Source organism: Bactrocera tryoni, unplaced genomic scaffold (genome assembly GCF_016617805.1).
Source record: "Bactrocera tryoni isolate S06 unplaced genomic scaffold, CSIRO_BtryS06_freeze2 scaffold_25, whole genome shotgun sequence".
In the NCBI taxonomy this organism is placed as follows: domain Eukaryota; kingdom Metazoa; phylum Arthropoda; class Insecta; order Diptera; family Tephritidae; genus Bactrocera; species Bactrocera tryoni.
The window spans coordinates 28,146,773-28,159,085 of NW_024395977.1; the positions used below are offsets into that span (position 1 = coordinate 28,146,773).

The window sequence follows — 12,313 nt, forward strand, 5'->3', positions numbered from 1 at the left end:
TATGTAGTATTCTATATCTAGTAAGCAATGAGCAATGTGGAGTCTGCACAGGCAGAGATGCCCCGTTATTATAATAAAAAAGTATTTTTGAGAGTTGGTAACACTGTAAGGTTGGCACCATCAAACATGTCTACACATTAATTATATTTATATATTTTGAAATTTGAAATTGAAATTTAAATACACGATGTTATGAGCAAAGTTGATATTATGTTGTCGATTGAAAAGTCTTGTTTTAATGCGTTCGTCAACTCGAGTGGAACTGAGAGTACAAATACCGTCAAATGTTTGACAGCAAGTAAGTGCTCAACTTTTATATGGGAAAATGGAATTGTCGTTTTACTCTATCTTACTCGTAAATTTTCCTTATTTAAAAATGCATCGGGACACAAGTCATAAATTTACAGATGAGATAACATTAAACACACACACACATGTATTAAATTGTACACTTGAAAACAACCCCATGTAGCATAAAACATACCCTGCCAACCATGAGCGGGTAAAAAACCAGGTAGTTTGCCATAGGCCGCGTGAAGATTCTACCCAATTTTCCCCTCACACGTACGTATACATGTGATCATACATCTCTGTTGCGCTCATTCAGCAGTGTCATATATTTGTCATGCTCTAATATCCCCAATCGACGACTGATGCAGGGTTGCATTTTAAATAGCTGATACAGGCTTAGGAGAAACCAGCGTGACATACAATGTTCATCACCTGCTTCACTTAGCAGAAAATATTAAAGCAATAGGCTTTTTATCTGGCTCATCTGCATATGCTTTCGAAAACTATTTGCAAACCCTAAAAAAATATGTAAAGAAACCAACGCATGTGCTACAACAACTTTTTAATAGAATTTCACTCGAGAATTAGGTGACAAAACCTGTATGTGTTGGTTTAAAATTACTTAAAAATAGAACGTTTCAGTACTATCACAATAACTGTATTTTTAGTTCAAAACATCCTGATAATTATTGTGTAATAAAGCCTCCTAATACTCCTATAGAAATAACGGGTTTTAAGAAAAAGAACGGGGGTTTAGTCGTAGGAAAGAAGTTTATAAATTTAGAAATTTTTTTCTCTGAACCTCTAGATTCAACAACTATAGGAATATGTTTAGTAGATTTAACTCCAATAGAAGAAGAAATTTCGTTTTCTGTAGACGAAATAGAATGCAAATTGTTAGGTTTACCTCATAAAGGCCGCTTACTCATGATTAAAATTTTGCATGGATGTTTGTAATAATAAATTTTAATAATACAAATAAATATAGCATTAACACTTTAATTTTACACGCACAAAAATGTATGCACAAAAATATGTATGTATTTAAACGCGTTGTTCATAAAGATATGAACATGAAAGTTTTGTAACCTTAAGATAGAATTATATATACAAAATTATATTTTTGACACAACTACATTAATACATAAAAATATACATGTAAACAATAAATTAAATAAAAAGTATATACAGTCCACTAAATGTCAAGTGCAATGGTAAGCAACAAAATTGTAATATGATACTTGCTCATAAAAATGTGAAAATCATTGCACATAAAAGAAAACTCATAAATTAGAGTATACATAATACTAATATTAAAATACAAAATATACATACTCGAAATATTAATGCACACAAGCAACAGAGAAGAAAGTATCAAGCGTGTGTACGTATGTGTATTAGTGCGTTAGATGCACTAATCAAAAAAACTATAAAATATCAATGCGTTGGTATCTCAAAAATGCAATAAAAATATAATACATATTTACACATGTGTATGCACACTAAGCATACACACATATACATAGTTAAGAAATTAGAATTAAGAAATGTATTGAGGGAAGAAATTTTAATAAAGGAAACCAGAGTCAAAAGTGAACTCTCACAGTACAGACTTAAGCAAAGACTGTCTTATTCTGTACATTTGGTCCTTCGATCCTCTTTTTGAAAAAGAATCGAGCAAGTGCAAGTACTAGAAGCCTCTTAAAAGAAAAAGAGCATTACTTAGCCAAGTAAAAATAAATGTAAGCCGGAATAGCAAAGACTACCCGCATTTATAAAAATTACTTTTAGTAAAAGTAAAAAAAAAAAATTTTTAAAAGCGTCCTTGTGGCTATAACAACAAGAACAGTGCAAAAAAAATATATATTTATATATACAAAACCATCTATAAAAAAGCAAATATGAAGAATTTGCTAACACGACAGAAGGAGTTGGGAGATCTAGCTGCGTTGGAGGAGCTGAAAATCCTGAGCGGAAAAATAAGAAAGGCTTCATGTCTGGAATATATGGATCATATTCAGACTGTTCTGAAAGAGTTTACTGCAAATCATAATAAAATAATGGCTAAGAAGAGTCAAGAAGCTGAGGAATACATTGCGAAGAACTACTTCGAGCATGTAATGAAAACAATGGAGAATTCTATTCAGAATTTAAGAATTCAAAGTACTGCCGAAGATGTTTCAGCAGTGAGCAGCATGTGGCAAATAGAATCTACGCCACAAACTATTCAGGTCGCACCAGCTGAAGCCGCGTCTGGCGTTGAAAGAAAATATCAACGTCGAGCAAAAATGCTCAAAAGCACGATGGATGAAATACGAAGAAATGCATTGGATTCTCTCGAGCAAATGAGAGAATTCAAAACCAAGCTTCAAATACAATTTCAAAATGTTGAAGAATCATATTTTGAAACTCAAAATATCAAATTAGTTGAAACAACTAAAGAATCTATTGGGGAACAAATAGATGTATTTCGTCAAGAATACAAAATCAACATCGAAAGAATAACGGAGAAATTAAATAATTATAATTCACCACAAACAATGTATTCCAATATAAAACTGCAGGAAATTAAAATTCCGCTGTTTTACGGTGAAAACAATGGTCGTCATTCCACGATCTTTTTAAAAGTTTGGTGCATGATTCGAAGCACTTTACAGAAGTGGAAAAGATGTTCCGATTGAAGACATCATTAGGTGGAGAAGCTAGTAGATTAATTCAACATCTACCAGTAACAGCAACAAATTATGAAGCTGCTTGGCAAATTCTCAAGGAAAGGTATGAGAATAGAAGGCTACAATTTACAGCACAAGTACACAGACCACTTGATCAACCGACAGCAAATGGAGAAAGTGCACAAAGCATGAAGCAGCTGTTAGATACCACCAAAGAATGCATATATGCTTTAAAAGGGCTAAATCTAAATTTAAATGACGAACAAGCCATCATAGCTCGGATAGTGGTTCGAAAACTAGACAAAGAAAGTCTACGTTTATACGAGCAAAACGTAAAAAAAGCAGGGATATACAAAGCCTAGATGACGTCTTCAGTTTTCTGGAACAGCAATATCAAGCTCTAGATGCAATACGCGACAGAAAACCAACTAAATGGAACAATCAAAAGCAGCCACAGCGAACACCTACATTTTATACAGCTGCACAAAATAATTGTGTATACTGCAAGGTTCCTGGGCATCAAATTGGTGAATGCAGAAAGTTTCAGACATTGACTACGATGAATCGAAGAAGATTCATAACAAACAACAAGTTATGCTACATTTGCCTTGATCACGTATATGAAGGAAAATGTAATAATAAAAAGAAGTGCAATAAGTGTGAAAGAAATCATCATAATTTATTGCACTTCAATGAATTCCAAAAAGGAAAAGGAGGAAGTGAAGAAAATGTCACAAAAACATCTTCCACAATGATGACGAAACATTCGGAAATGGCGATACTCCTAGCAACAGCACAGATAAGGGTGAATGCAGCAAATGGAGAGTATGTGACATTGCGAGCTCTAATCGATCAAGGATCCCAAAAAACTACTATTTCCGAAGAAGCATCTCAAATACTTCATATACCAAGAAGAAGAGAAGTAACTGAACTACAAGGTTTAGGAAATACCACAGTGGGAGTGTCCAAATTTAAAATCAACATTAAAATCAAGCCGAGATTCCTAAGCAACAAGGCGTACAATGTCGAAGCACTAATTTTGCCGAAATTAGCGAGTGCTCAACCAGACAAAACGTTTAAATGGGATATAGAACAATTTAAAAACTACACTTTAGCTGATCCCAATTTCAATAAATCAGATCGAATCGATATTGTCATTGGAAGTGACATATATGCCGACATACTAGAAGAATGTATATTTAAAAAGGATCGAATACTAGGTCAAGCTACGAAATTGGGCTGGATATTGTCGGGAGTTTTACAACAACCGAGAAAAAACAATACAATTTTAGCAGCGGTTACTACAACATTGGAGAAGTTTTGGGAAATAGAAGACACTACAACTCCAGCAAATACAGCAGATGATGATGAATGCCTAAGAATTTTTGAAAAAACAACAGTAAGAAATGGAAATAATCGATTTGTCGTCAATCTACCTTTTAAACAAAAAAAAGAATTAGGCGATTCTCGCAAACAAGCTATGGCGAGGTTTCTTAATCTTGAGAAAAGGTTCGCTACAAATAACGAGTTAAAACAACAATATGTGCAATTTATGAAAGAATATTCAGAAATGGGCCACATGGAAAAAGCAAGTGAAAATAAATGCGGAAAATACTATTTGCCACATCAAGCAGTGATTCGAGAAGACAGTAGAACGACTAAACTACGAGTAGTTTTCGATGCGTCTGCAAAAACTACAAATGGAAGTAGTTTAAATGACATCCTCTTCATAGGACCGAGACTTCCAAGAGATATATTTGACATTATAATCAAATGGAGACTTTGGCAATATGTATTAACTAGTGATATTGAAAAGATGTTTCGACAAATTAAAATAACAGATAGTGATCAAGATTACCAACGTATATTGTGGAGAGAAACAAAAGGAGAGCCGATAGAAGAATACAAACTACAAACAGTTACATATGGGACAGCATCAGCTCCTTTTTGGCAACGAGAACTTTACAAGAAATTGCCAAACTATGCGAGCCCCACAACTATTTGCTTTCAAACATCATTAAAACGACTTCTACATGGACGATTTAATGACAGGAGCAGATTCAATAGATGAATGTAAGGCCATTCAGTATGAAATATCGAAACAACTACAAAAATATGGATTTCACTTAAGGAAGTGGATGTCAAACAACAGTGAAATCATAGCAACAATTCCGGTAAATAACGCGAATGAAGTAATAAAAATAGCAGAAGACGAAACAATAAAGACATTTCAACGCAAAAGCTGGTTACAAAAAGACAAGCTTTGTCTGATTTAGCGCGAATTTTCGACCCAATGGGATGGCTTTCACCAGCAACCGTTATAGCAAAGTTATTTATACAGAAACTTTGGTTGATGAAACTCAACTGGGACGAGTTACTTGACGAGAATTTAACAAAAGAATGGCAAGAGTTTATGCAGCATATACCAGAGTTATAACAATTGTTGCTGGTAAAACTAAAGTGAATCCAATTAAAAATAAGAAAACGTTACCAAGACTGGAACTATGCGCGGCTCACCTACTTGCTAAATTGCTGCAAAGGATAAAAACAGTCATCAACAGAGAAATGAAAATATTTGCTTGGAGCGATTCAACTATAACGTTAGCATGGATAAATAATTGCCAAAGTAAAGACAGATTTATTAGAACACGAATAGAAGAAATCAAATTACTTGTTTCCAATGCGAAATGGCAACACGTTGGAACAAAGGACAATCCAGCTGATGTAGCAACCAGAGGGGTACTGGCGAACAAACTAATAGAACACGATCTATGGTGCAAGGGACCAAAATGGTTGCGAGAAGAGGAACATCATTGGCCAATAAAGAAGATTATTCAAATCGATGCAACGTATGTGACAACCTCAGAGGAATTACATTTCTTGGATAAGGTAATACTTAAATATTCTAGTTTAACAAATTAATAAGGGTAGTAGCTTATATTTTATGATTTGTAAAAAGAATAAGAGGGAAAAAATGCCCTGAATACTTAGTTAAATCTGAAATGAAAGAAGCTGAAGAAATGTTAATAAGATATCAGCAAAAATTACAATTTAGAGAGGAAATTCAGAGTTTAGAAATAAAAAAAGAAATTAATCATAAAAGTAGCATTGCAAGCTTAAATCCAATTTTGGATAATAAGGGAATCCTTCGTGTAGGAGGTAGATTGGGTAATTCAAATCTTCAATTTAATCAAAAGCACCCAATAATATTAAATAAGTCACATTTGTCATCATTGATAATTGAAAATATTCATAAAATAACTTTACATGGAGGAAACAAGTTAATGGAATCAATGATTAGAAGGAATTACTGGATTGTTGGATTGAAGAATTCTATAAAAAAGACAATTCGAACTTGTAGTAGATGCGTACGTTACCGCAAAGAAGTAGCAAAACAATTAATGGGAAATCTTCCAGAATTCCGAGTATCTATGTCAATTCCATTTATACACGTTGGTATAGACTATGCAGGACCGATTCATATGAAATGTTCAAAAGGACGAGGACAAAAAACATTTAAAGGATATATAGCTGTATTTGTTTGTATGGCAACAAAAGCTATTCATTTAGAAGCAGTAAGTGATTTAACAACCGAGGCGTTCCTAGCTGCTTTGAAAAGATTTTTTGCTAGAAGAGGTAAAAGTCAACATACATATATATTCGGACAATGGAACAAATTTTGTCGGAGCCCCCGGCAGCTCCTCACTTCGGAGGAATTTGGGAGGCAGGAGTGAAGTCGGTGAAATATCATTTAAAAAGAGTGATAGGCGAAACTAAATTGACATTTGAAGAAATGATTACTTTGCTATCACAGATTGAAGCAATACTGAATTCACGACCTTTATGTGCGATAGATAGTGAAAGCGATATAGACGTTTTAACGCCTGGCCATTTTTTAATAGGATGTCCAATAATAGATTGTCCTGAAGCAATTAATTATAACCAAATAGATAGATGGAAATTAATACAAAAACTTAAAAAAGACTTTTGGAAACGATGGGAAAGCGAATATGTTGTAATGTTGCAACAACGCATGAAATGGAAAACCAAACGAGCTAATCTCGTACAAGGACAAATAGTTATTATTAAAGATGAAGAAACTCATCCAGCCAAATGGCCATTAGGAAAAATTATTGAAACTCATCCGGGAAAGGATGGAAATATAAGAGTTGTAACTCTAAAATTACAAAATGGCATACTTAAACGGCCCATTCACAAATTATGCCCACTGGAGGTAACAAACAGCAGTAGAGCAGAGGAAGCAAATCATGTGACAAGTTTGCTGACTTCGAGAATAACAAAAAATACTGCAACCTCAGAACGACCGAGTAAATCAAGCAAATTGATGATGTGGTTCTTAACGATACTCATGCTAGCAACACAAACTAAGTCATCATACATTAATGATACATCTAAATCAGGAGCTTCAGTGACTAAACTAAAAAATAATACAGCAATATATTTGGAACCGATTAGTAAAATGGACATAATAAATTCAAAATGGAATTTAATAGTCTATTACGAATTAGGTACTTATTATGATCGGATGCATAAAACACAAGAATTTATTAACAGACTTGAAAATCAATGCAAAATATTGACCTATTACGAAGATGCCTGCATAATGATTACTGCAACTTTAAATGACAAATATAATAGTCTTAAAGCAAATAATGAATTGTTTATGAAAAAAACAAAATAGAAAAAAGCGAGCACCATTCGAATTCGTTGGTTCAATTTACCATATATTATTCGGAATTATGGATGCTGATGACCGAGAAAAATATGGAATCAAATATTAGAAATATTTTCGACAACCAAAAAGATATAGCAAAATTGTTTAAAAGGCAGACATCGGTAGTTGATTCTACCATAAATATATTAAAAAAGACAACAGATGAAGTTAACCGTAATTTTGAGAAAATGAATCAACAACTTAATAAATTTTATAACGAACTAATAAAAGATTAAAATGCTGAACGAAAGACCTTGATGTTTCAAATATTAACCATTTCAATAGGAATAGTTATGGACGAATGTGAAGAAATCCCAACTTCAATAATTAATCTTCTTATTGACATAAATCATGGTCGCATAAATCCAAAACTATTAAAGCCTTCGCAACTTAATAAAGAAATTGAATTTATTAGAAACAAACTACCACACAAATTAATACTATCTGGAAGACAATCGGGTAACGAATTAAAAGAAATTTATAAATCGATGACTGCTAAAGGTTTAATTGTTGATTCACGGCTAGTCATAAACCTAGAAATTCCCTTAATATCGTATGAACCGTCAAACGTATACAAATTAAATCCACCTCCAATAAATTACAAAGGGAATATGATTATTCCAGAAATAAAGGCAGAATATTTAATATACAAGTTTGATTTGAATCAATATTCACTTATAAACCAAGTAGATCTAGATAAATGTTCTACTAACTCAGAGAATCATTACCAATGTCCTGGAAATTTAGCTTGGAAATCAGCGACGGATAATTCATATGAAGTAGCAGCTTTAAAACAATTAGAAAATGAAGCATGTGATTTCAAACCTTCTACAAATGAAAACGTTTGGATAAAATTATCTTCTCATAATCGGTGGCTTTACAAATTATTTAGCAAAGCAATGATATATCTAGAATGTGATAATAATCAACAAATGCATATAGAAATCCCTAGTCAAGGCATTATGACAATAAGAGAAGGATGCACAGTCCGGTATGAAGGAGTAACTGTAACAGCATCTCATCACATACAATCTGAAATTAAAAAAGAATTGCTATCCTCTTCTTGGGTTAAAGATATTGAAGATATTCCAGAACTACAAATAAAACCTTTTGATTCAACATTAATAAACAATACCAAAGATATCGTACATCTTAAACAACAAATAGAACTCCTCAAAACAGAAAATATAAAATTAAAAGGTATAAATTTTCATCACGTAAGTGGTCACGTTTCGCTAACATTAGTTTTGATAATAGCATTAATCATTACTATTTTATATATAAGATCCAAATGTGTAACAAGAACTGTGACTGTTTCATTTGAACTTCCAGTTAGACATAATTAAAAAATATGAATAATAAAACATAATATACAAGTAAAGTTAAGATACAACTTTGGCCCCTGGCAGAATGTTCATAAAGATATGAACATGAAAGTTTTGTAACCTTAAGATAGAATTATATATACAAAATTATATTTTTGACACAACTACATTAATACATAAAAATATACATGTAAACAATAAATTAAATAAAAAGTATCTATATACAGCCCACTAAATGTCAAGTGCAATGGTAAGCAACAAAATTGTAATATGAGACTTGCTCATAAAAATGTGAAAATCATTGCACATAAAAGAAAACTCATAAATTAGAGTATACATAATACTTATATTAAAATACAAAATATACATACATATTCGAAATATTAATGCACACAAGCAACAGATAAGAAAGTATCAAGCGTGTGTACGTATGTGTATAAGTGCGTTAGATGCACTAATCTAAAAAACTATAAAATATCAATGCGTTGGTATCTCAAAAATGCAATAAAAATATAATACATATTTACACATGTGTATGCACACTAAGCATACACACATATACATATATACATAGTTAAGAAATTAGAATTAAGAAATGTATTGAGGGAAGAAATTTTAATAAAGAAAACCAGAGTCAAAAGTGAACTCTCACAGTACAGACTTAAGCAAAGACAGTCTTATTCTGTACACGCGTTCAGAAAATACTAAATGTCTTTTAAAAAATTACAAATTAATGAGAGATGGGCTGAAAATATTCAACCACAGTGTAAGTACATACCACTACTGTCAATAATTATGTTATTAACAAACATTCTGTATTTTTTATTACAGGCGGTGATCCCAGAAGTTCCAGCTCTGCAGCGTTGTAAATGAGCAATTTCTCGCTGTTAAAGGTAGTTATAACTACATATGTATATGTACAATGTACATTGTACATATCAGAAGTATGTAAGAAATAACATTAAACATACGTATGTATATCTCATTTTAGAGGATATCGGGAAGTTAAAATCATTTGTCTGTAAAAAGTTGGATCAAATGGAACGTAAGAAGCGCTTTATATTCCACAAGATTATATAACAAATCATTATTAATTTCAGAAACTCAACTTGCCCATAATAAAGCTGTAATGACTGCTCTGGCGGAACAGAAAATCGTCACGCAAAAGCTAATTCGCCAGGAGTCATTTTGAGCGCCAATCGCAGAGCTTTTCCCACTTTCAAGTAAAGAAAGTCTAGAGCGATCACCATTTTTGGTGATTTACATGAAAAAATCAGCTAAATTGCTATGTTTTTTCTTTATTTTTATTTATTTATTTATAATCATATCTATTTTTTCTCTTAAGAAATTTATTTAGTCAGAACGTATGTAAATGAAAAAAATTAATTTAAGTGAGATATAGAAAAGAAATTAAAAACAATTATTCTTTGAAGTCTTTTTTACTTTCAAGTCTGGGCAATTTTGCACGGCTCTCTAATGTCGTCGCCATAACAGCCTCTACAGTTTTCGGTATAACCCGTTTGGAAACGCTAGCTAGTAATTGAACATGTCGTTCCGTTCCTTGTATGTGTGATGGAATTTTTGGATCATTAAACGGTGGATCATCTTGATTTAAATATTCTTTCAATGTATCGTACGGAATGCTTCGCGTGAATGGTGGTTCAAATACGATATTTATATCATTCAAATTGATCATTTCCGTATAACTTGTGCAATTAAAGTTTATATCTGGTTTTTTATAAACTCTAAGTTCCATTGGCTCGTTAACATCGGTTCGATAGCGTAGAATTTTCTTGATGGCACAGTCGCGCTTTTCTTTCTTATCATCAAACAACATTGATAACAAAATATTTTCCGAATGCGCATAATATGAATTATCATTAATTACTTGATTGACAATTTTGCGTAAGCGAGGTTCTAGAAATCGTGACCAACCAATGAACTCAAAAAATAATGCACTGCCGTACACGACAGAGCTGTAATACTTGATATTGAAGTACATTGGCACATAACATTTAATTATAAATTCAACCAGAATTCTTAAATTTGCATCTGGATTTTCCGTTGTCACATATAATCGCAACAATTATCGACAAAATAAATGAGTGATAGCAATAACTTACCGGAAGAGTTTCACAAGTTTCGATTTGACGGCTCAGTTTTCCGGTTGCCGATCTTGGTCCAGTGCTGGTTGATTTATCCAAAGCTTCAAACAAATGCCGAATCGGAAGTTCGTTGAAGTGTAGAAGGCAAACAAACCAATGGTCTTTTTAACAGCAATTCGAATCGTCGTATAATTCCACCGTGTGGGCCAGTGTTTGTTGGCTCACCGTCAGTGCATATTCCAATTAATGTATCCAGTGATATATTTTTATCGTTGAAAAAACCATTTAATTTGGTTGTTTTGTATTCAGCGGTTTCATGTTCCAGTCTTACGTAACCAATCAATTCAGAATTGGGTTCTCTCAAAATAACAAGATGGGGTTCTTTTGCCATCCTAGTATGATACTTCTCATCAATTTTATCTATCGTTAAAGTATCATCTTTTCTGCCATCGAATGAAAACGCTAACAAATAGGTATCATCTAACCGTTTGCGAAGCACTTCTTGTCTGCATTTCTCTTTTTCTCTGCGAACTTTCGATTTATCCATGATGAGAGATTTCCCATGCTTATCTTTAATTTTAAAATCTTGCAAAAGAGCAGTTCCCAATGCTGATGCTACTCTGTCAGGCACACCAAATCCGTCACATACCAAGGCAAAGTTAAAACAATCGTATCTCTCTGTGTATTGTGAACTTGTGCTTCTATCCATATCTTCTTGAACCGGTGGCGGTGCGTATGTTGAATCATCGGGATCTTGGTATGTTGGCATTGATGACATAGACGTTGCTGCTTGCTCTTCAGTTTCCATCATAAATGCATCCATTGTTAGTCTTCTCTGATTATGTTGATCGTGCATGAACTCTTTGAGGCGTTCGTGAACCCAGCCGCATGCACATGGAACTGCCTTCAAATCGCATTTACATGTTCCAATGTTAAAAATTGTTTCTAGAGATTTTACATACTCTGTAAATTGTGGGGTGTTGTTTCTTCTCTTGATTTGCTCTTGATACTTGTCAAGCAATTTATTCAATTTATTACATACACTTTTCTTCAGCATTATTTCCATACCAAGTTTTTCCCAAATTCCAATCAACCTATCTTGTACTTGAATAGTGAATGATTTATGAGAAAACTTTTTTTGTTCTGTTTTAGCACGTTCGCTTAAGTAAAAATAATATCTCAAGA

The 12,313-nt window shown here is 32.9% G+C and overlaps 1 protein-coding gene across 1 annotated transcript; it reads left to right on the forward strand.

The window, feature by feature from the left end:
• Window positions 1–3,714: 3,714 nt before the first annotated feature.
• On the forward strand, window positions 3,715–9,896 carry LOC120780844. Its single transcript, XM_040113084.1, has 2 exons — window positions 3,715–4,362; window positions 9,855–9,896. Exons 1-2 carry the CDS (start codon window positions 3,715–3,717, stop codon window positions 9,894–9,896), a joined length of 690 nt encoding a protein of 229 aa, XP_039969018.1.
• Window positions 9,897–12,313: the final 2,417 nt, after the last annotated feature.

Coding starts and splice junctions, on each gene's coding strand:
- LOC120780844 (XM_040113084.1), top strand. CDS start 3,715: ATGATGACGAAACATTCGGAAATGGCGATACTCCTAGCAACAGCACAG. Junction 4,363..9,854: donor GAATTTTTGAAAAAACAACA/GTAAGAAATGGA, acceptor TTTTTATTACAG/GCGGTGATCCCAGAAGTTCC.